This window comes from Cynocephalus volans, chromosome 3 (genome assembly GCF_027409185.1).
Source record: "Cynocephalus volans isolate mCynVol1 chromosome 3, mCynVol1.pri, whole genome shotgun sequence".
Taxonomy (NCBI): Eukaryota; Metazoa; Chordata; class Mammalia; order Dermoptera; family Cynocephalidae; genus Cynocephalus; species Cynocephalus volans.
In genome coordinates, this window is record NC_084462.1 from 57,060,116 (window position 1) to 57,086,414 (window position 26,299).

Here is a 26,299-nt window from a genome sequence, read left to right on the forward strand (position 1 = left end):
CCCCTGGAAACAGTGATTGGTTCAAGGCTGGGCTCATGACAGAAGTGAAACCAAGGGGAGTGCTTTTGAGAGAAACAAAGGGTGTGCCCCAGTTGAGATGGTGACCCCGAAGGCCATGTGAACCTAGCCTCTCCCCTTGGAGAAAGCCTGTCTCCACATGAAGTCCACACAGATAGCACAGCACCACAGAGAGACAGTCTCAGTGATGTTGTCTGATCCCCTGGATGTAGCCCTTGGGCTTCCAGTGACGTAAGCCAATAGATTTCCTTTTTTCAACTTCAGTTGGGTTCTTGTACTTACAATGGAAAGAAAACTGCATTAGATTTGTGGAGTAAACTTCCCATTGTTGTCAGGGGCTCTGTTTTATAAACTCTGTATTGTTCACTGGGTCTAGCATGCCTTGGAACACATTCCAGATGCATGGAAAGACAAATAGGGTGCTGTACTCCACACACTGAATACAGTAGCCCAGTTTTTGTTAATTCAGTTAATTGTACCCATAGGATAATCTTAAGTCATTTTTAATCATATCATTCTCCTGCTGAAAAAACTTCAGTGATTCTCTTCAGCCTAAAAGGCAAAAAATCAAGCTTTACTGGCTTGGTAACTGTGGCGCTACACAATTTGGCTACAGCGTTCTCTTCTGTTGCTCATCTCCACTCCAGCTGTTTGGCTTCTACAAACACATCCTGTAGCTTCCTGCTTCTTTGCTTCTGCCAAGGCCATTTCCCTTTCCTCTCCTCCTGTGTGAAACACTGCCTCCTGAAGGCCTGGCTCTCCTCCTCATCACCCTCAACAAAGCCAAGCCCATTCTTCTTGTCTCCTGTATCACTGATTAGCTGAAATATCCATTTGGTAGTTAACAATAACTCTTTGGATCCCAAACCTTTATTTCATAAGGTAGAAATAATAAAGAAGATGCAAGATGTACATTAAGACATCAGAAATTTGAGAATGGATATCTAAGCATCTACTATGTGCTAGGCCTGTACCGAGTGAGTTCACATTCTCATTTAATCTTAATGATCCGTGGAAGCAGATAATATTATCCCTATTTTACAGCTGAAGAAACTGGAGCTCCGCTCTAGAAGAGCTGAGAAATCCAAGATCAGACAGGAAGCATGGCAGATCAGGGGTCAAACCCTCAGCTCAGTGACTCCAAAGCCTGGGAGCTCTCATTAAGCTGTGCTGCCTTTCAGGAAACAGTGAAGTGACACCAAGTGCTCCAGAAAATAGTAAATATGTATTTGCAGTTTTCTGGAAAAAATAAGGATGGAGGCTATAAAAGATAGTATCATCTGCTCGGGCTCAGGAGGAAATGGGAAACTGGATGGAGAGGAGAACTATCATATAAACCTGGGCTGGGCATCTCAAGTGAATACAGAATTGGAATTAGGAAAACATGGGCACTAATGAGTTCTTAATGATTTAGTGTGAAATGTTTCCTCTGCCAGGAGAAGCATTATTATTGTCAAGTTCTATCTTCTATGTATTAGTTTTCTTTGCCATGTCTCATTACCTTTTTCTTAATCTGACCCTGACTCAATACACTAAAACAGAGATATGTTCAAAAGAGAGACATTTCTTCAATACTAACTAGTGGCCTTAATGTATGTGAAGTACAGATTAGAACAGACGATAGCAGGAGACAGAAGAGGGAAAGGTGACAAGGAACAAGAAGGCCCTGCGAGAGAAGAAGCATCTGTCTTTCAGCGGGCAAAGCCATTGGGCAGGAGGCACTGATTGAGTCCCGCAACCTGTGGTTATCTGCCTTTCTCTTTTCTGCAGGATTTGACGAATCTCTGTCCAAAAGAGCTTAATTTCACGAAGCAAAAGTTTACCAATTTTTTTAGTACACTGCCGTCTTTAAAGTCATTAAAGTCCAATTACGCAGTGATGATAATGCAAGTTAGAATACAGTGGTGTAGGGCCGAGCCCGTGGCGCACTCAGGAGAGTGCAGCGCTGGGAGCGCGGCGACACTCCCACCGCGGGTTCGGATCCTATATAGGACTGGCCGGTGCACTCACTGGCTGAGTGCCGGTCACGAAAAAGACAAAAAAAAAAAAAAAAAAAAGAATACAGTGGTGTAATAGTAACGATCAAACATTGGTTATTTCAATGTTGAGGCATAAGTTAGCGTTTTAACCTTCCTGATGTATATTACCAACACGAAAACATAAATTCCTGAAACTTTTAATATAATTAGGTGGAGGCATCAAAAGTTAAAAGATATGACTTCTGAGCTCTCATAATTCTTACTGTCTCATCTAATTTAAGGGATTTTTTTAAAAAATTCAAGAACTGTGGGCACCAAGAGAATCACTAATGTTATAAGCTTGCAGTTAAACTCAAAAATCTCATTCACATGGCTTTAATTACTCTACTACACTCATATGCCCTAAAGAACAACCTAAAGACAGAAAAAACACCCTTATCTGTAAACTCGAATGTACCACTGAACTCAACAAGTACCTGTGGCAAACCTGCTGGTCGCCAGCACACACAGAAAAGGGGCACAGGCTACAGGGTTTGTAACAAGCCACACCAGCTCCTCCTCCATCACCTCCTTAGTTAGTTAAGCCTTTGGCCCAAGGAATATTTCCACATTAAAAAGGAAGGTTAATGAAAAGGATAAGCAGGGCAGAAGTTGCTGTAGTGGATGGAAATAGAAGTTAAAGTTTAAAAAAATCCCCACACTACTACAGACCTTCTTTCCCACTCCCTCTGTGCACTCCTTTTCTGCCCTTTGCCCCCTCCTTTGCCTTCAATCCTGATGTTCCCTGGGGTCCTGTGGCCTCACAGCCTCAGCCCACTTCTGCTCGCATTGCTCTCAAAGGGACAGGATGGGGAGAAAAGACTCAGAATCACTGGGCACCAATACAGTAGGATCAGGGCAGAGGCTGGAGACTGCGGGCAAAAACACTTTGGGAAGCGCCTCTTAGGAGACCGGGCCAGTCCCCGTCTCTCTCTGGTGGAGACCTCTCTGTCCTGTATGCTCACCTCAGTCAACCCCATCCCTGCTTTGGCTCCAACTATCACCCACAACCGCGCAGTAACTCACAAATCCATACCTCTAGCTCTCAAAATTTTCGTGAACTCCAAGTCTATATTTCCAACTGCCTATTTGGGTTCTCCACCAAAAGTACACCAGACACCTCCAACTCCAGCTAAAATCCCACTACACACCTCAACCTGCTTCCACCTGCCATCTGCTCCTCTTCTTATAACCTAATTTAATGAGGGCACCACCACCTAGGTGCTCAAATGGGGATCTCAGAGCCATCCCAATCTGTCCCCACTGTCCCCAAGTCCCTGCAGTTCTGTAGAGAAAAACACTTATCCTGGCCTTATTGTCTCCATCCATCCATTGACAAGGGGACTCCTACTCCTCTCAACTCAGGGAATGTTAGATGAACAGTTCTTACTCTTCCTCAAAGGAAGGGAAGTAGCTCTTCTTTCTGTTGATAAGAGAGGACATCTGCTGGCCCATTCACCAGTGGGTGGGGTAATGAGACACAGCAGCTCAAAACAAGCTCCACCCTGGTACTTTTTCATGCTGCCTGACTCGCAGCTGGGGGAGCAGAGCCAGGGTTCCTCTCTCAGCTTCCTGTCCCTGTGTGGTAAGAGCACCTGGGGCAGGGCTCAGGAACTGTCTCCTAGAGGCAGCCTAGAGGCCAGTCATCTTCTCTCCTACCCTGTGGGACTCTGTGTTCTGCCAGGGACACAGTTTGCGGGGCAGGCCTTGACTTTCCATGCAGTGGGTGGGGTAAGTAAACTTGGAATCTACTTAATAGAATCTACTCACCAAGACAGGTTTCCAGGGTCGGATTCAATAGATAAAACTGGTCACAATTTGGTTCCTTCCTAAGTTCTCAGTCATGTCTTTATGATCACTCTACTTCCTCTTGTCCCTTTATCTCCATTATGTCCCGCTAGAACATCTTAAGGTTAAAACTTAAGGGAGGTATATGAGTGGGATCTCTTTGAGTCCTTGCATATATGAGAACATCTTTCTGTTTTCCTGAGTACATGAGTGGCAAATAGGTTGCAAGTGAATTTTCTCTTGAAACTTTAAAGACCAGTGTTTCCTTGTCCTTCAAGATGATATGGGTGTCAGGTAAAAATTGGGTTTTGTGGTCACAGAAGTTTTGGAAATGTTGGGTTAAAGATAAAAGGTTTCTTAACCGCAGGACTTCTCCAAGCCCTAAAGTATTCTGTGAGTATAGAGTGTGAAGCTCCAAGATAGGACAGAGAGTAGTGTTTTTCAAATTTAATAGGCCATGCATTTCAAAGAAACAGTGTCCTATAAATCAATATCCTAAAACTTTCATCTCACTGTGATAAAAAGAATCAAAGCAAGGCCCATCCCAGAGAGGAGAGTCATTCCTAATTCTGACAGGTCTTAAGGCATCTCTTTATGACTGTTCACACTAGTGAACTCTCAACTTTTTCTCTCTTTCAAAAAAAGACACCTCTTTTAGAAGGCATTTTCTACGATTCTTCAGCATGATCCCTTCTTTTTCAATGTATCACCCACAGGTCTGAGAAAATATTGCATTTGCTGTAAATTTATGTTAATAGTTCAGAAATTCAACAAGATGGTGTTTGGGATACAGCATGTCTGTCACCCTTGAGGACTGAGGAGTGAGAACGGCAGCTGCAGAAAGTAGCAGAGCTTCTATTCTGAATTCTCAAGCCCAGACCCCAGCCAGAAGCATGCCCTGGCAGCGCCTCTCCTCTGCCTGCATGGAGTCTCAGGTGAGGGCCCCACTGTGGCAGTGCCCTGGTCTTTGCTCGTGGCAGCCACCCATGCCCATGGCTGCCCACTGCAGAAGGAATCTCCTGTGCCAGAGCTCTGCTTGTTGTGGCTGCCCACTCTGGGAGGAAGCCGGAATATTTGTTAAACAATGTTCATTTTATTTGAGATCACTACATCATAGGACTGAACCCTTGTCTGAGCCAGTCTGCCCATCCTAAAATAAAACCCAAGCCAAGAAACAGCTGTCATAAGAATTCTGAATTTGTTTTTCTTTTTGTTCTAATGAAAATTCAAACCAGTTTTCATACTTTCAAATGGTAAAACTTCATTTAAAAGGTAATAGACAAATGTGAATGGCAACAATTTCAAGCAAATTATTTCACAACAGAATGCAGGTCATGAAAGAAAAGATGGAATCACAGCCTTCCTCCTCTGAATTCTCCTAAATAGATGAACACTTTCAATATAAAACCATCCCACTTTTATATTTCACTAGAAGCTTGTGGTCCCTTGATTCCTCAAGAGACTCACTGCTTCATTAGTAGGCAACCCTATGCTAAAGAACTTTCTTTTAATCAGCAAATGTCTAGTCCCAGGACACCAATTAGGGGCTTAAGAGGAGGCCGCAGAGAGACGGCTCATGGTCAGTCAATCAGTTTCATACTGTCTGATGAACAACATATTTATCTGCATATTAATTTGGTTTTTGCTTTTCCCTCCCTTAGGAGTTGACCAGCTTTGCTGATATGTTCTCACAAGTTGACCTATATAGAGAGTCAGGCTATTCCCTGTGACACATTACCTGAAAAAAGATAGGGTCTCCTGAAGACACAATGTATTGTCCCCTTCTGGGACTTTGCACATATTCCATTCCTTCTGCCTGGAGCATTCCCTCCCCAACTGCTTTACTCTCTTATATATCACTTATTACCATCTGAAGTCATTTTCCTTAATTATTTTTTTACCCATTTATTGTCTGTTATCTCCCACAGGACTGTAAACTCAAGAAGGTGGGGATTACGTCCCTTATTCATCACCAAGTCCCCAGGGCTTATAACAGTGCCTGGCACAGAGAAGGGGCTCTGTAAATATCTGTAAATACAGTCCCCTCCTCTGTGCTCACCCAGCCCCTGAGCAGCCTCAGCTGTAGCCACCACACTGCTGTGACCGCCTGCTCACTAAGCTGCCTCTACCCTGAACTGTGAGCAACTGGGGCCAGGGACCATATTATGTTCAGTGTTATAACTACAGTTTAAAATGGTACCTGACCTCTTGTAGATACTTAAATCATTTTTAAGTGAATGAATATCATCCTCTTTCTCTTTTCAACTCCTTCCTCTTCTACTCCTTTATGTACACATAAAGCTATGTGTTCATGTATGTATTTAGACTATACTTGCTTCGAAAAGTGTCTGGATGGCCATTTACACATATACCACACACACACACACACACACACACACACACACACACACACACACACACACTATAATGTATAATATAATCTATAGAAAGAGAGAGCACTGACAAGAGAAAGAGCGAATTGAGAAATTTTCAAAAGATATACTGTTAAGTCCAGCAAAGAAACACTCCAAGTCTTTTGCTTGAGAATTCCAGGTAATTTAGGCAATGGTTTGATGTATTAGTCCACCCTGCAATGTGCAAATAAGCTGAAGAACTGCCTCAATTCCCTTTCACCTTTCGCATTCTATGTCAAAGTTATCACACATTCCAGAAAGGTATTCTCCTGATTACTCATCTTCACTTTCCCTGATAATGGCCACATAATATACAAAACTAGAAGTCAGGGTACCTCGGTGGACCAGTGTGTTCTCTCCCCAAGGACACAAGAGAGGAGAGATATATGTGTTCCCTGGGGTCATTATCCTTGCCTCCAAATAGACTAGAAACTTCGAGAAGCTTGAGGGTAAGAAAAGTCAGGGTGTCCTTAGTGCACCCCCACACCTCCTCACCCGGGTCCTCTTCACTGCTCAGCAGACAGTGTCACACAGGGAAGACAGGAGCACAGGCTGGGCATCAGCCCCACATGAACCAAATCTGGGATTCTCCAACCAACCACAGCAGTGGAATCTCAGGCAAGGTCTCCTCATGGGAAAATGGGGGTTAAAAAAATAAGTGACACAGTGAGTTCTGAGGACTACATGACATCTAAATGCTCAGCACAGTGCCTGGCATGGGTAGGTGCTCAGTAAACATGTGTGCCCTCCCCACACTTCCTTGTTTCTAAGCTTGTGAAGCCAGATCTACCATCACTGCCAGGAATCCAGCTCTCTGCAATGACACTCAACCCCCCTACGACTTCCCCCTCTCCGAGTGCTGAGAAGAGTAAAGTGAGAGCATAGGCCCTCCTGGCAAACTTCTGTGTCCTCTCCCACAAAATCCAGTTCATTCTGTAGCCTCCAAACCCTCAGCACAATTGGTCACGCAGCAGTCTCTGCCCCACCATGCCCGTCCACCCCCTAATAAGTATTGGTTAAATAACATTGTCAGATGAATTCACCATCTCTTTATTTCCACTTCACAGCCTAGAGTTTGGTGTGAGTTTACATCAATGAATTTTCCTAAATACCAGGTTTATATTTTAGTTGTTATTTACTGAGTTTAAAACTCCAGAAATAGAAAATGATATGAAATGTTTTCTGTAAGTTGCAAAAGCAGGTTAGCAAGTCAATAGAAATACAAATAAATCACATATCTGTATATTTCCATCCATTTTTGCTAGATACACTATATCTCTCCAACCTGACTCAAAGTCAGGTTTAACTCTGACGTTGTCAATTTCTGAAGAAAATGCTGAGAACGCCTTGCCACTGGGATGAATTGCATGTTGTTTATGTTCAGTTATTTCACTAAACTGAACCTTATCGATGCTTTCATAAAATAAACACCTAGAATGATCTTTCCAAATTTTGGCCGTGAGATGTTTCTAGCTTCCAACTCAGTTATTTTTATTGCCTTCATTCACCAGATAAAATGAAGATTTTGAGGCCAAAGGGGAATTGCAGGGAAGATAAATCCTAAAAACCTTTCAAACATTTTAAAACATTCCCCTCAGGCAGTAAAAAAGGATATTTGTCGTCCTGGCTTGTCCCCAGACCTTCGGTGAAGGGGGTGGAAGCGGTTCCGGGATGGCCTTTCCACCAGCCCATGATGGCGGGTTCCCCGAATGTTATCAGCTTGATGAAATGATGGCTGCAGAGAGAAGGGAAGAAGAAGTGGCCTCTGACCATGAAATCGCCACTCACCTTCAAAAACAACTGACAGCAACAGCAGATGAAAAGACTGATTTCATAATTTTACTACTATATATTAGAGTGCCTTGGGTCAAGGTAAATCAAATAATGTAGTACATGCAGCTGTTTCTATTTAATTACAGATAATTAAAAACAGTCCTTAGTGTATTAAGATGAAATCTAAAAGAATGATATATAAAAGTTATCACAATTAGGAGATATGGAATCGGAGTACTATGGATTCATACACCAAATCCCAGAAACTAGGAAGTACGCTTAAAATGTAAAAGAGGTATATACTCTAAGATAGAAATAAACTGGCAAGCCAAAGGATATAAATTTGTTCTACATGTCATCTTTTAAATTTTTTGACTGACGGCTGGCCAGTTAGCTCAGTTTGTTAGAGCACAGCCTTGTAACACCAAGGTCAGGGGTTTGGTTCCCCATACTGGCCAGCCACCAAAAATAAATAAATGTTTTGACTGAATTCACAATGTTTAAAAATTCAGACCTGAGCTTTCTAGGGAAAAATCAGAACATCTTGGACACACTGGCCCACATACCCACATGGCAATAAAAGGCTGAAGCCGAGAGTGGCTGCTCCCTGTAGATGGGACACCCACTCTTGTGTTTTTAATCCTCACACCCAGACCACTTCACTGACTCATTATGTTAGACATTTGAGTTTGCAACCACTGAGTCAAGGAGGAAAAAAAGGCATAATACCTAAATACAAGAGGAAAACATGCAACTCATTATTCCCCAAATGGCACAAATGAAAGTACAAACAGATTCAAGACAAATTCATGGTCAATAAATCTAAAATCCTTTGTTAAGGAATGCTTGGGTTACATTCTTAACATTTTTGAGACTGGCACCATAAAGGGCAAACTTTTTGGTTGTCAAAGACCAAATCCCAGGCTGGACCATTAAATCTCACATAATGGGGCAATTGGTATACAATGTTATGCAACAGATGTGCTTATGAAATATATAAAAACAGATTTCCCCCCAGCTTTATTAAGGTATAACTGACAAATAAAAATTGTATATATTTACAATGCACAATGTGATGTTTTGATACACGTATACATTGTGAAATGATTAGATCAACTAACCTATCCATCACCTCACGTACTTATTTAAAACAGATTCTCTTTCAGGTAAATTGAATCATACATAAAATAACTAGCTAACTATGAAAAGAATCCTATGGAAGATTACATTTTTATAGGGAAGTTTCCTTGAGTGAAGAACTGATTGCTGGTTTTTCTTTGTTAAACATATGAATTTTCTCATATTGGATTTGGGAATTACCCCTATTTCTCCTAAGTGGGTTCATAAAATATCTGCGCTATATTTACTTTAATAGTTCCAATCTGTTTTCATAATCCAAGCCTATAAGCTTGTAAAAAGAGATCTTAGTGGTGAACAACTTCTTAGAAGAAAAATATCCACATAATAGGTAAGCTGGATTTGATCTCAGATAATAGAGCACATTATTCTAGAGAATAATTATTTTAATTTATTTTTCTCATCAGCTGGTTGGTACACGGAACTGAACCTTTGACCTTGCTGTTACAAGGCCGTGCTCTAACCAACTGAGCAAACCAGCCAGCTAAATTGACATGCCTAAAAAATAATGAGACAAATTGACATCGGGTGCTTCCTGATGTTGCCACGAGAAGGACACAGCATCTCTTACGTAGTAGTAACTCTACCAAAAATGCATAAGCTGAATAAAAATGCAGAACAATCAGACAAACCCCAACTGAGGAACATTCTACAAAACAAATGACCTGTTCTCTCCCAAAATATCAGTCATAAAAGACAAAAACAAAAAAAACCAAAAAACCCTTGAAGAAATATTCTAGATTAAAGGAGATGAGGGAGATATGGCATGCTATAAATGACAATATTGGCACAGTTGGAAAATTTGAACAGGGTCTATATATTATATAATGTTGCTGTAATTTTAAATTTCCTTAATTTGATCATAATAGTGTGGTTAGGTTATGTAAGAAAATTACTCAGGAGTAACAGAAGTAAACATAACATGTATATACACACATATTAAGAGAAGGAAAGAAAAAATGGGGCAAAATGTTAACAATCGGTGAATTCAAGTGAGGGGTATACACAAATTCACTGTTTTATTCTTAAAAGGTTTGAAATGTTCTCAAAATAAAAAGTTTACAGGTCTAAAGTCTGATAATAAAGGCACAGATCTTGATGCAGGATTCATGCTTCTCATTTCTAAAATTTGAATGGCTTCAAAACCAAATATATCTTTAGATTGACTTTCTAAGAACATCTAAAAAATATGATCACCACTTCTTGTTACTTTTTAAATGATTAAAAGTTTACCTTGAAAAAATAACTACATTATTGGCTGGGGAAAATAATATACAATCTTTAGGTTGTCTTTCCATATAAAATTCAACCTTTTATAATTCTAGTTTTGGGGGACCCCAGTAATACCTGCGATGTGAACTGTTTAATGATTTTTTTCCCCCCAGAAGATGACCAGTAAGGGGATCTTAACCCTTGACGTGGTGTTGTCAACACCACACTCTCCCAAGTGAGCTAACCAGCCATCCCCTATATAGGGATCCAAACCTGTGGCCCTGGTGTTATCAGCACCACACTCTCCCAAGTGAGCCATGGGCAGGCCCTGTTTAATGATTTTTAACTATGTTCATATATCATATTTCAGGAAATATGACTCAAACAAAGTATATCTAAATAAAAATAAAAAGCTACTACTAATACAAAAATAAAGAAATGGAAATACCTTTGTTAATCAAGAGGATCATGCCCACAGCACATTTTATTATCAGAAAAGTGCTTATCCAAGATAGAAATAATTTTAGGAGACAGATGCCTTTGTTCCAAGACAAGAGAAAAGGAAGGATTTTTTGTTAATATAATCATATATTCAGTACAATAATGTTAAATGTACTTGAAAACATAAAATTTTCATCTAAAAGTTTAAGAGCACCATTATTACCAGATTGGGCTCCTGGAGGCCAGCCTACAGAGGTGGGGCTGAGAGTTTTCAGAAGGGGTTCCCAAAAGTAGAAAGCTCTTGAAATGTCTTCTAGACTTTCCATTATGCCTATATTTTCTATTTACAGTCATCTTTTTTGCATTAACTTCTGGGCCAAATCCTGTATTACTGCTTGGACTCAGGTGTTGGGGGGATAATCTCTGCTTACATTTAATATTTCCTTCTTAGGTCTAGCCAGTTAGCTCAGTAACTGGTTATAGTGTGGTGCTGATAACACCAAGGTCCAGGGTTCAATCCCTGTACTGGTCAGCCAACAAAAGACATCCAAAACACTATGGTGTTTGGTAGTTGGCCTAAGTCTAGGTTCCAAAAAATCTAGTAACAGACAGACACCTGTTCCCACCAACTTCCAAGCTTTTGCTGGCTGGGAGCTAAAACTCTGTTATTTAAAAATGTATTTATCAGGGCCGACCCCGTGGCTCACTCGGGAGAGTGCGGTGCTAGGAGCGCCATGGCCACGGGTTCGGATCCTATATAGGGATGGCCAGTGCGCTCCCTGGCTGAGCGTGGTGCAGACGACACCTAGCCAAGGGTTACGATCCCCTTACCGGTCACAAAATAAAATAAAATAAAAATAAAATAAAATAAAATAAAATAAAATAAAATAAAATAAATAAAATAAAATAAAATAAAATAAAATAAAATAAAATAAAATAAAATAAAATAAAATAAAATAAAATAAAATAAAATAAAATAAATAAAATAAAATAAAATAAAATAAAATAAAATAAAATAAAAATGTATTTATCAAGTCAACTTTAAAACATAAAAATAAATGACACTCTGCCAGTCTTAAGGCAAAGTACTTCATTTTTTCTGTTCCTTTTCAGACTTCAATCATATATAGTTTTTACATAGTTGTACCAATAGAGTATGCATATTTTTGTGATCTATTTTTGCACTTAACATTAGTTCATAAACAATTTTCCGTGTATTACATAATCCTTATATTTATTAATTCAATAAATGCACAGTATTTCATTCCCAGCGTTCATAAAGCCAACATTCCACAATGCACTTCAAAGAACATAATTTGGAGTCAGTCATCAGTTCAAGTCCAGGATCCTCAACACATTAACAGCTTACTTCATCTTCCTTATCTGTAAAGTGGGAATGATGATGACGACGACGATGATGATCACGACGACTTCCTCACGGGCTTGTTGAGAAAAGTAAATGAGATTTGTACATGACAGCTGCCTTGTCCCAGGGATACTTGGGCAGTAGAAGGGAGGATGCATGCCCAAGAGGTGGTACACTGGGAAGCATCTTGTTAAATGTGGGGCCACCCTGCAGATTCCTTTTGTGGATAGGAGGTGCAGCATCATTGTTAGAGGTTTCCCGAGCATTCTGAGCCTCCCAGAGTCTCCCTCAAGGGACCTAGATCTCAGTTAGGCATCATCTGCTGCCCATACCATGTCACTCCTGACAGCTACAGTCTGGGATGTGTGATTTGCTTTGGCCAATGGCTCTGTGATGCTGGTTCAAACAGAAACTCTTATACTTTTTTCCTTCTGCCATGAGAATGCTATGTCCCAAATGGGATGTTCCTTCAGCCTTGGTTGCAGAAGGATAAAGTACATGGAGGAGAGCCACAGCAGGTGTGCTGCAGCCACTGACACATAATATGAGTGAAAAACAAATGTCTGTTGAAAGTCCCAGAGCGTCTGGATTGGTTGTGACTGTAGCAAAGCTGGTTAATATGGTAGTGATGGCAGAGAGAGACTGCACTGAAAGGGAAAGTGCCATTTTTCTTGAAGAGAAATAAGGGAGGTATGAAGTCAAAAGAATCTGAAAATTGGTACTTACATGTTTCAAGGAGGGCTTCAGGCTCTGAGAAGTACTATCCTGTTTCAGAACATGAGGACCAGACACCAAATGAAGAAGGGAGGCTTCTCCATACACAAAAGCTTCTCCACAACGATGTGTGGGACCCAGTGCTGGACTACCCAGATGTAGACCAAGCCCATTCTTAGTACAGCACGGCAAGGGCAACATAGAGGAGGAAAAGTTTATTTTGAAAGAATTTCCAATAATGTCCCAAGCATTCATTGTGGGAGAAATCAGAACTTAGCTATATTTCTTCACCTTTTTATTTGCTTGTTTTTAGATGGCTTAGTAATTCTTATTCTGAAATACATTTAGGGATGGAAGGCCCAATAATTTCTTCAGGGCCTGGGGCCAGCATAGGACTTAATGTGGGCCCCTGGGCACTAGAAAGCAGAAGTGACACAGAACGCTGGGAATGGCAATGTTGTTAGTGGCAGCCTGAGATAATGCAGAGATGCCAGCGTCAATAGCCTAACAGTGCCAGATAGCACCAGGAGGCTCAGACAGGAACCTCTGCAGTAAAGCTATCAGATTCTGTTTCCCATTGTGACCTACTTGCCAGGGGCTAAGCAAGGAAAATGACTGGATACTAACCCAAGGCAGGGGAAAGGTAGATTCTGAGCATAAGTCACCAAACCTGAGGAGTACAGACTGGGGGTGAAGCACAGTCCAAACGTGAAGGTTCCACTGGAAGTCATTAGGCAAAAGGGAGGGTAAGGTGGATACCCAAGTTGGCAAGCAGACAGCTATAGCCAATTCTTACCTAGTTTCTGTGGGTGAGCTATGAGGGGGAAGAAAGCATACCTAAAGCAGTTCAAGGTACTGCTGGGTATTGGATGTCTACTTTTAGACAGCTCCAGTCTCAGGCTCTCCTTCCTTTGCAGGATTGCAGGCTCCTGAATATTTCTGAAAAATATCTGTATGTGGACAGCAAATTGGTTCAGGTTTTCAGGTATTGGGGTAGCTAATGGTGTGGATGACATGGCTAATGCTGATGGGAGAACTCTTTCTAAAATGAAACAGGACATGTGAATCTTCCAAAAGAAGCAGAGTTGTGGATTTTCAGGTAGAAGTTTAGAGGTAATGGCCGACAGTACCATACTCTCAGAGTACTCCCCGCCAAAGGACCTAGATCTTGGTCAGACATCCTTATGTGTAGGTGCCCTTCTACATGTCACATCACATACGTGCCCACATCTCATCACCTCTGTAAGCTGCAGTCTGAGACAAATGGCTGAAAAGTTGCAGCTTGATTTCCTCACCATTCCTGGGGGGAAATTACTTCCTCCAATTTAGACACGATTGATCTGTCAATGTGGCCTATATTTACGTTAACTCTTTTAGTATATGTGTCACATTGCTGGCACATCATTAAGTTTGTGGTTAGTAAGAAACCCCAGATCTTTCTCACTTGATTGGTAAACTACAAGCAGATTACTACTAAGCCCATATTTAGTCATGAAATAAGAGAAGTCTGAGAGTTGGAGAGTTGTTTATTGTCAACTCAAGGAGCTTATCATTATTAAAGGTATATATGCTCTATATAGTCTTTATTCTTCTATATTCTTCTTTATTCTAAAGGTATATATGCAGTATATTCTTTATGTGTGAGCAACCTAGACCTACTTTTTCCTTCTGCAGCAAAACAGAAAAATCACTTCTAGCTTATAGTTGTATTTCTACATAAAGTAATTAAAAACATGAGAAATGTAATTTGCAAACAACTTCAGGTGAAATATGGATTTCTAAATGCTAATGGGATCACCAAATACATTCCTGCATGTGAGAAGTTCTACCAAGTTTTAAAAAATATATTAAAAACATGCAGAAGATCAGGATTTAAGCATATAAATATTTCCTTTGAAAAGTCTTGATCCAGAATACCATAGTACAGCATGTTTACAAAGGGGTGTCCAATCAATATTCTTAAACAAAAGTAATTCTACATAAGACAACTCTCAATAGCTTCATGTATAGACATTATGATGACTAGAGACCAAGAAAAAAATCATAAAATTTCCACAAGAGCAACACATTTTTCTGGAATACCACTGTCAATACTGGAAATACAAGGGTACTTCAAACAGCTTAAGGAAAAATAGAATTAAAAGACAGAATAAGTCTTTCCATGAACTTTTTGAAGTACCCCCCGTATATACTGGCAGCTTCAGTATTACAAAGCTTCAGTATTACAGAGAAATTGCACTGGGGAGTGATGTCACCATTATTTTATGCTGTGAGGACAATGTGCTAGCCTTAGCCAGGGGTCATTTACATGACATCTCCAACCATCTCAGCAGTGAATCAGGAAGGAAAGAAAGAGTCTAAACAACAAAAACAGATAAGAACCCTAGAGGAGAACACTTAGAAGGGAACCCCTCTGGTTCTCTTTTACACCTCACCTAAGCCTAATAAACCAAGTCACCTTGTTTGCCAGCCTGCAGCAGGTGAAAATAAGATGGGGCTGGGCAAAGAAAGGCAATAGGGGCTGCTAGCTTATCAGAGTAAGCTGCACAAGTACAAGCCAGAAGACTGCTGGCAACAATGGAATCCAGTTCCGTTCTTCCTTCTACAGATAAGAAACTAAGATCTAGAGAGATGAAGTTTTTTTTTCAAGGTCACTGTCTTAACATGTTTTCTGGTGCTATCACTGAATACCAGAGACTGGGTGATATATAAGGAACAGAATTTATTTTGCTCAGTTTTGGAGGCTGGGGAGTCCAAGAGCATGGCAGCAGCTTTTGGTGAGGGCTTTTGTAACTGCATCATAACATGGCAGAAAAGCAGAAGGGCAAGTGAGCGTGTGAGGAGACAGAACATGAGGGTGGCCTCACTTTATAACAGCCCGCTCTCAAGGTAACTAATCCACTCCTGAGAAGGCATTTATCCCTTTATGAGAGTGATCCCTCTTGATGCAAACTCCTTACAGGTCCTACCACACCTCAACACCAATACATCAGGGACCAAGCCTCAACACACATTTTGGTGGGGACAAACCATAGCAGTCACACAGCTCGTGTGTAGCCCTGGAAGCTTGAAATCAGAATCCTGAGCCTCATTCAGTGTTCTCTTCACCTCGCCACTTTGCATCCTTTGTTAAACAGTCATCTATATAAAATGAATTATTTTTGACATTTTAAGTGGGTTTTTGCTGACGTATTCAGAAGAAAGTTAAAAAGTTAATATTAGGAAATTTTCCAGGTAAACTTCATTTTGTTCTTGTAAATCTACTGAAGATCTAAGATTTAATTAAAGGTTAATAGCCCTGTTAAGATATCTGACTATGTAGTATAAACAGCACATCTACAACTTGATATTAGATCCAGTCGTCTCTCTTGGGGTAGGTATCTAACTTAATATTTTATAAATGGTTAGCTAAAAGTCTGAAAGCTATTTATTGACCAAACCATGCTTCCTCCTATAGAATTAAAATATTACCTCAAGTTGGTTAGAACGTGGTGTTACAACACCAAGGTCAAGGGTTCAGATCCCTTTACCCGCCAGCTGCCCCCAAAAAACAAAAAAACAAAACTACCTCAATTATTCTAAATTCCTCTATATACTTGGCTCCACATCTGTTTCCCATCTCTTCAGCTGAGCTTAGATAGGACAGGAGACTGGGTGGAAAGCTACTAGATAGAGTGGATTAATATTTGGCCCTGAAGTAATACTTAAACACGTCATTTAGCTTTACTGGACCTCAGCTTGCCCATGATGCTGTTTAGTTCTTTAGTTCTTGGCAAATGAATGAAAGACTGGCCCCTAGTACTGATCAAATTTTTGCTGGGGAAGAGTGGAGACTTAATAAGCTTAGGAAGTAAGGCATGTTCCTTGAGCTTGCAGTACTTTTTATTTATATGCAGGCTACAGTTACTGGAAGAAGTTACAGGCTCCCTCTTTTAAAAAGAGCAAGTCTAACAAAGAAACAACGGTACCTCTCTTGGGTGGGAACACTCTAGCAGCGTGCACCTCCTTTGGTTCTCATGACAAGGGGAGGAAGTTGTGAAGACCTGCCCACAACAAAGAGGATGCTATTAATTCACTGCCTTGGGGTTAAATGGATCATTTTAATTCTGCCTTATAAACGGAGCAGAATAAAAAAGGATTTCATTCGTGGTTAGAGACTCTATTATAACACCATAAAAAAAAAAATACTTACAGAGAAGTTCAAAATACTCTATAAATCTCCAGGGTCAGACCTGCCAGGGAGGCTGGTAGCATAGTCAGAATGCTCTACCAGCCTCCCTGATTGCAGCCCCCACACTTTTGTGAGTTTGTCAGAACCTAGCAGTAGTTGGTGCTTATAAATGACAGAGGGTGGGGTCCTCAGTTCACAAAACTCCTGTAAGGCTCCTAACTATTCTGGGAACAAGGTAAGGCTTTTCTCCCAGCAGATTGCCAGTACTATCTTTGGAGCTAGTCTAGTCCAGTCTTGCAAGGGGGATTAACCCTCAGAGCCCTAAACAACCTGGATGGGCAGTCTTTTTTTTTTTTTTTTAACAGGAAGGCTATGCTTTTTTTGACCAACTGAATTTGGGACCCAATCTTCTCCAAAAGACCAAATGAGTCCCGCTGTCAGGAATGAAAAGTAGCTAGGAAGAGCAGAGCAGACCAGAGAAGGTGCCAGTACCTTCTGATTTGGGACTTGGCCTGTCACCATACCTGTGTCCCTTGTGTTGCCTCTTCCTAGTCCTTATTTCTAAATGAAAGCTAAAAGGGAAGTTAATAAAATAAACTAAGCTAAAAGGTTGCCCTAGAAAATGACAGAGATAAAACAATTTGGGGGGTTTCTTTTGGGTGGGGGCTAAGGTAAAAATCAAACTGATCAAAATCATCACAGAGAGCCAGGCAAAATAATCTGTTAAAACAAGAAACGACAATAAAGCACAAAACATGGCAGATGCAGAGTCTAGGGTTCATGCTGGAGGCTCCTGTTCAGGAAGAGGTGGACGAGAAGAAGGTGGATGTCTCAGGCAGGGCTCACGCAGGCTTCTCGCCTGGAGACGTGGGCATAACGTCCTGACCGAGCAGGCTATAAGCAGTAAGCCCACTGATCCTGCCCTCAGCATCTTCCTTCCAGCACCCACAGTCTCTGCCACATAGTGGATTACAACACATGTCCGGTGAATTATATAATGTTTCTAAACAATCAGGCTCTAAAGTTGAGTGTGTGCCCCTCAGGGGGAGTACAGGATGAGTACAGGATGTGAGAAAACATTAGAAGTTTCCGCTTAGTTTTCTATTGTTTGTGTACATAATATAACAGTAGAGTGGTATGTGTATGTAATTTACAAGCAAACAACATACCCAAATTGGGGATGCAGAACTCTTTTTAGTACTAGGACACATGAGCAAAAAGTTTAAATGGCAAGATGCTGATAATTATTAAAACTGGTGATGGCTATATGGGAGCTTCTTATTCTTTTTCTACTTTTGTATACAGCTAAAATTTTCCATAATAAAATGACGAATTACAACTTCAAATCCTAGGGATGTCCACGGGCATGGCAGGGGATAAGGCAGACCCCAAGCCTCTTTGCCAGGAATGCCACACAAACCCCCACAGAAGTAGAAGTTTTAAATTGCTCTTTGACGTCCCCACCTCCCTGCCTGGTGTGATGTGCTGAATAGTGAGGGAGACCTTTTGTTGAGAGTAGTTCTCCTTCTAACCTTGATGATAACATGATAACGACCAGAGAAATTCATTGAGTAAACTGGGTCTGCCCATTGATCTCCAGAGGAAGCTGATTTGCTTCTCATGCTGATGGGAAGGAACTGTGGAAGGGAGGAATTAGTTTTTGACTAAGACTTGAGTAGCAGCAGGGGAAGGTAGGGAAGGGCATGCATGGCAGAAGGAGCCTAGCCCAGAGCTGTTTAAACAGGCAAGCAACTGGCTGACAGAGTAAAGGCCAAAGGTGTCCTTGGAAGCCATGACATCAGGTAGGCACTTTAGGTCAGGAGGAAAGGATCAAAGTGCTTCATCCTTAGGAAGTGGAGTGAGAGCCCTACTCCCCTCCTTTCAGTCCTTCTGCATTCTGATTCACACCATATTCACCACTGTGATTAAACTTGGTAAGACACTTCACTGAGTTTAGGAGAGATCCATATTTGGAATTAAAAAAGAAAAAAACACTAAGGGTGAATATATGAAAAAAGAGTAGCAAAATATTGAAAATACTGAAACTGATGATGAGTATATGGGGGTTCTTTATTCTATTCTCCACTTTTTGGGTATATTTTAAATGTCCAAATAAAACATTACACTTTTTAAATTAAATTATAACAATGTAATAAATTAAGGATGCCTTTTTCAGCTTTAAACCAATAACTTCTATACACATGCCAAAAAAAGAGATGAAGGCCAAGTTTTCTACCAGATAGCCAGCAAACAAAACATTTTCCCACATTATTGATGACTTTAAAGGACAAAATAAGTGTATAATTTCATAGAGGATGTGAAATGGTGTCCGTAAAGAATAAAACAATTTGGAATATTTTGTTAGATATAATAGCACATGGTAATCCTAAATAAAGTATATTCAGTTAAAAAAAACCCCAAACTTACATCTTGTTTTTGATTTAAAAGAGCACCGGGTACTTTTCCTCATCTGGCTACTTGTTCTTGAAGAGACACACACTGTCCTGTTTTTTCTGGATTCACAAATCACAAGAGTTAGAGACAACCCTGCAGGTCCTTACCAAAGGCCATCGAGATACTACCAGACACTTCTGAATATAGGAACAAACTACGTTCCCAAGCAGGCTCTTCCTTTTTCATACAGCCATGCTTCCAGTATGTTCTCCCTTAGGCTGAGCTGTAAAGTATTCTTAAAGCATTCACCATCTCTTGGGGGAATATGCCCAGATGATAGGTTGTTAAAAATTCATTACTTACAGGATCACTCATCCCCATGAGAAACCAAACTATCAAAAGTGGAAGAATTGGTCTGTGGAAACAGATTCTCCATTTAATTTGAGTTAAACTGCAACTGAATCTGGTTGCTTGCTTGGAGACTTTGAATTAAATTGGTTTGGCATTCCTTTCATCAAACAAATAGAAAAACCAGCAAGACTAATGTAGGGAAGACTTTTCTTCGTATTTGCAAGTCCCTACTGCCTACAGACAGGGGAGGGAAACTAATAACTCCAACTGGTGAGCTGGTGAGAGTCACTATCCTGAGCCTGGCCTCTCTTTTGGATGGGTTAATGTGTTACAGGCTTTGGCAGCACCAACAGCTTCTTGGTCCCCAGTAGTCATGGCAGGCTCTCTTCTCCAGCTTCTCAGCCTGTGACTAGAGGAGTAAGCCCTGTTGGCCCTGCCTATGTAGGCTTAACTGGCATGGAAGAGGATGGAGGGAGGAGGATGTCTTATTTTGATCCCAAAGCTCAGCCCAATGGGGCCTGAGGATTTACTGAGCCACCAGGAATAAGGCTAACAATTTGATCCTCCACTGGCTCCTCACCAGTGAGAAGCCAGACAAGGGAAGGGAGACTAACCAGCTTCCTCAATCTCCAGAAGAATGAAATACCTGTATATAGTTTGGCTGCAGATTTTAATCAGTGAAATCTGAAATCAGGTTAGGCACCAATAACATAGTCCTAACTTTATATATTCCTTAAATTAGGGGATTTACTTTGCTTGGTACCCTAAAAAATGGGTAAGGAGAAATAATCAGTAGTGAATTTCGTTATTTTTGTGGAATTTCAAAGTTTTGAGGTAATTTGCTGTATTTCCTCTGATGTTTCACAGTGTGTGGAGGGGTGCAATCAGCATGCAATATAAAACTAGAGATTAAAAGTAAAATACATTTAATCAATGCAAGAATTAGGATACTCGTATTTGCTCCCAAACCATAATGAAACTTACTGAGAAATGCTAAAGAATTTTTTTTTTCACTTTCTGTTTATTTTACTTATTTCTTCTTGGGAAAAATTTGAGATTTTGCAAGGAGTTTCTGGGTATAATTTTTAATGGTAACGGGAGACTGAAAGGCACAGGATTAACTGTCCCTGGGATGTACCATAGCTGGGAAGGAGAGAGCCAGTGTGAGGCTTTTGCCTGTGTCAGGATAATAACCGCCCCCTTTCTCCTTTCCTTCCCTATATGCCACTTTTACCCCTTATAGCCCACTTGGTCAAGCTGCAGCTAATAGGACCAGTACATTCCAGGCTGTAGTTCTCTTCTCTGACCCAAGATCCAGGACGGTCTACTCCCCCAGGGTTGCCAGTCCCAGTGGGGAGGAGTGCAGTAAAGGCAAAGACCCAAGCCTCATAGCACAAAGTGAGAGAACATTTCTCAGCCATTCTTAGATGCAAAGGGACAGAGAGATTGAAGACACTTAGAGCCAGCCATTAGGAACAAAGAAAACATAGGCCCTGCTGGAATCATTACTTTTAATGATAACCAACCAGCTTAGATCAAATTATTTGAATAAGTAATATATTTATATTCTTAACAATAAAAAATATAAAGACGGACAGTGATGAGGCAACGTCAAACTCTCGTTCCTTTCTGGCCAGTCCCCGCCTCCCAGTGGATGGCCAGATTGTTAGCTTCTTGTGAGCCCTCCAAATGGTGACTATGCCCGAGAGTGAATTTGAAAATATATATACATATATATATATATATATATATATATATATATATCACTTATGCTCCTCCCTTTTCACCCAAATGGTAGCATATTAATCCACTGTTCTTTACCTTGCTTTTAAAACTTAATCTCCAATTAAATTTCTAAATCTGAGTCCAATTTCTTAGAGGTTCCTTCTCTAAACAGCCAAACAAAATATTAGAAAACAACAAAATTAAGAGTCAAAACTGTCATAAAACAAGTGGGAGAGAAAAAAAAAAAAAAAAAAACTATCAGGGAACATATACCAATACTACAATTGGATTACTCTCTTCCAGACAGACCCTGTTGGCCAATTTCTTGAAGCCTTTATATCCTTCTCTGTATTATCTGGTCCTCAGAGAACAGGATCACGAACCCCTCCCTCCTCTCTTCTACCTGCCTTTTCCACCTACATTTAAACATGGCCAAGCCTCTCTCATGTGAAGTAAGAGGTAATAGAAACAGAACTTGATAACCAGATGCCTCATTCTTCTCCTCCTCATCCCTGGCTCTCTCCTCTTCACAGCCACACTTCGTGACGTTGCCTCAACCCTATTTCCTCCACTCCCACCTGGTCCTCAATCCCCTGCTCCTCTACCCAAATGAAGTTTCCCACGACAGCCATGGACTTTCCTTGCTACTAAATCCAAATGGACTTTTTCAGCTCTTAAGTCACCTGACCCCTTGGAAGCATGTGAAATGATTGACAATTCGCTCTCTTTTGAAAATGTTCTTTTCCTGGCTCCTGTGACTCCGAGCTCTTCCGTTTTCCTCCTACCCCTCTGAGTGTTTCTTTCCAGTCTTCTTTGCAGATTCCTGAACTTCTTGACCATCCTTTAAATGCTGGGGCTCTTCAGGGCTCTGTTATACTACTCTGTATCTCCAGCCTACATGTTTCTCTAGAGCTTCAGACTTGTATATTCAACAGCCCAGTGGACCAGTCCTCTAAAACTGCCTGCAGGCATTTCAAACTTAATATATTTAGAAGTGAATGTGATATCTTCCTCCCAAACTAGCCCCATCTTGTGTATTTCGAATCTCTGGGAATGACACTACCCAATTGCCTAATCCAGAAAGTTTCGGGTCATCCCTGAGTGCTTCCTCCCGCACCCCTCCCCATCCCAGTTATCACCACATCTGCTTGTTTTAACCTCCTAAACACCTCTTAAACCCACTACTATCCTCAATCCCCCATCTATCCACTCTCCCCTGGATTACTCTAACAACCCTGTAATTGGTCTTTTTGTCTCTAATCTTGTTGCCTCCACACCGCAATCAGAGTAATCTTCCTAAAACACAAATCTGATCACATAACTTAGCTGCATAAAACCCATTAATGACAGGAATTTTTTTTTCTTTCTTTTTTTTTTGCTGGCCCATACAGGGAATGACAGGATTTTTTAAAAAAAGATCCTAACAAGCCAATTTTAAAGTTCATCTGGAAAAATAAACATGCAAGAATGACCTGGAAAAAAATCACTGAAAAGCAGGACGAAAGTGAATTTACCCTAGCAGATTTTTAAAATGAACATAAAGCTAGACTAATTAATGCACAATGAGATCTTGGTGCATAAATAGACACACGGATCGATAAAAGACAATAGGAAGTCAACAGGAAGTCTCAAACACATGTTAACCAAACACGTGAGAATTTAGTATATGATAGAAGTGGCATTTTAAATTAGTGGAGAAAAGATGATAGTGCTGGCACAGACCAATGGAAAAAAATAGAGAATCCAGAGATCAACCCATATACCTATAGCCATCTGATCTTCAACAAAAGCACCAAGAATACTCACTGAGGAAGAGACTGCCTCTTCAGTAAATGGTGCTAGGAAAATTGGACATCCATATGCAGAAGAATGAAACTAGACCCATATCTCTTGCCATATACCAAAATCAACTCAAAATGGATTAAAGAATTAAATATATGTCCTGAAACAATAAAACTCCTAAAAGAAAACATAGGGGAAACACTTCATGAAGTAGGATTGGACACAGGCTTTATGAATACGACCCCAAAAGCAGAGGCAACCAAAGGAAAAATAAACAAATGGGATTATATCAAACTAAAAAGCTTCTGCACAGCAAAAGAAACAATTGACAGAGTGAAAGGATAATCAACAGAGTGGGAGAAAATATTGGCAAAATACACATCTGACAAAGGATTAATATCCAGAATACACAAGGAACTCAAACAACTTTATAGCAAAAAAAAAAAAAAAAAGTACTCCAATTAAAAATCGGGCAAAGGAACTGAACAGGCATTTCTCAAAGGAAGATATATGAATGGCCATCAGACATGAAAAAATGCTCAGCACCACTCAGCATTCAGGAAATGCAAATCAAAACCACTTTGAGATGTCATCTCACTCCAGTTAGGCTGGCCAATATCCAAAAGACTGAAAGTAATAAATACTGGCAAGGATGTGGAGAAAAAGGAACCCTCCTACTCTGCTGGTGGGACTGCAAAATGGTGCAGCCTTTATGGAAAATGGTATGGAGGTTCTTCAAACAATTACAGATAGATCTGTACAGATAGACCCAGCTATCTCACTGATGGATATATACCCAAAGGAATGGAAATCTTCATGTTGAAGGGATACCTGCACTCCCATGGTTATTGCAGCTCTACTTACAATAGCCAAGAGTTGGAACCAGCCTAAATGCCCATCATCAGATGAGTGGATAAGGAAACTGTGGTACATCTACACAATGGAATACTACTCTGCTGTAAAAAAGAATGAAATACTACCATTCGCAGAACATAGATGGACTTAGAGAAAATTATATTAAGTGAAATAAGCCAGGCAGAGAAAGAGAAATGCCACATGTTCTCACTTACATGTGGGAGCTAATAAAAATAAGTAATTAAATATACAAACAGGGCAAAAAAAAAAAAAACACAAGGATCATAATAATTCCTTAAACTTGTTAAGACAAGTGAACAGATATGTTGAAGGTGGGGAGGGGTTAGAGGAAGGGGGGAAGGGGATGAATTGGTAAAGGGACATGAAAATCAACTACATTGAATATCGATAAATTTTTTTTAAAAAGGATGGTAGTGTTGGACAACTGGCTAGCAAACTGAAAAAATTAAGCCAGATCCACACTGCACATCTTACATTAGCATAAGCTCCTGATTGATCAAAGATTTTAAATTTAAAAATAAAGGCATAAAGTGTTACAAGAAACAAGAGAAGACAACTTTCTAACTATGACAAAAAACATAGAAGCAATAAAAAAAGACATTAAATTTTGAAAGTGATATTATGATATGTATATTTTGGTTTCTGTCCACGGTTCCTGCCTTGTTCTAACCTTCCCCCACCTTTCTGTCTTGGAGCTGGCCATAAAGAAATTCTCCGACCTACCTTAGTGGATTGTAGGCCATAAGACCCCCAGGTCGGGAGGGGTCCCTCCCCCTACCCAGGAGGAAGGAATGCTGTACAGAGAGGCTGAGAAAAACCTGAACAAACAGGCCTTAATGGGTTTCCCCACCCAGTCCGTTAGTGTCAGATCATACTCTTTTTGTTCAATCACATTTCTGCACGGCTATCCATGCTTCAATCACGCCTACGTAGTGAAGCTTCCAGAAAAACCCAAGAGCACAGGGTTTGGGCAACTTCCAGATAACTGAACACGTGGAGGTTTCTGGAGGGAGGCACCCCCCCAGGGAAAGCATAGAAGCTCCGAGCCTCTTCCCCCATACCTCTCCCTATGTATCTCTTCATCTGTATCCTTTGTAATATCCTTTATAGTAAACAGGTAAACATACGTAAGTGTTTCCCTGAGTTCTGTGAGCTGTTCAGCAAATTAATCAAGTCTAAAGAAGGAGGAGGTAGTTGTGGGAACCCTGACTATAGCTGTCAGTTAGAAGTTGCAGAGACCTAGGCCTGAGACTGGCATTTGAAGTGGGGGATAGTCTTGGGGACTGAGTCTTCAACTTGTGGGTTCTGACACTGTCTCCAGGCAGACAGGGTCAGAATTGAAACGGAGCACACTCAGCTGGTATCCATTGCAGAACTGGTTGATTGTTTGCTGGTGGAGAGAAATCCCCACACATCTGGTGTCAGAAGCATGCTATGCGAGTATAGTGGCAGAAACTGAACTGAGTGTGTTTTTTCCCACTCACATATGTAAAAATTTTTAAATGTCTCATGGAAAAAAATTTCCAACATAAAGTCAAACAACAAATGGCAAACTGTGAAAATATTCACAACTCAGATCACAGATAAATGGCTACTTTTTCTAATACATAAAAGCTCCTTAAAAACCAGTAAAAAGAAGACCAAAGAATTAAGGGTAAAGATATGAACAGACTGTTCACAGTAAAGGTAATATAAATGGCTCATAAATGTAGGAAGAACACACCTTACTCATAAGAGATATGCAAATTAAAACTACACAGAGACATGATTTTTCATCTATAAGATCAACAAAGATCAACAAGTTTGACAAAACACTGAGTTGGGGAGGATGTGGGCAAACAGGCACTCTCATACACAGCAGGTAGGGATATAAATTGGTACAACTTCTAGGGAGGGCAAATCGACAATGTCTACCAAAACTATAGATGCATATACTCATTGCCCCAGCAATTCTAGTTCCAGAATTTTTTTTGCAGCTATCCCTGCATGTGTATGAAATTGTATATGTATAATGTTGTTCACTGCAGCATCGTTTGTATTTTTTTAAAAATCTGTCAATAACTTAAACGTTCATTGATAGGGAACTAGCTGAACAAATTATGGTAAATTCACATAATAG

General features: G+C 40.5%; 1 protein-coding gene across 1 annotated transcript in view; it reads right to left on the reverse strand.

The window, feature by feature from the left end:
• Window positions 1-26,299, reverse strand: part of CRTC3 (CREB regulated transcription coactivator 3) — a 104,731-nt gene that overhangs the window by 32,492 nt on the left and 45,940 nt on the right. The window contains exon 3 of the mRNA XM_063091083.1: window positions 7,854-7,973. Within this exon, the coding sequence (XP_062947153.1) occupies window positions 7,854-7,973 (120 nt within the window). The remainder of the gene's footprint in view (window positions 1-7,853; window positions 7,974-26,299) is intronic.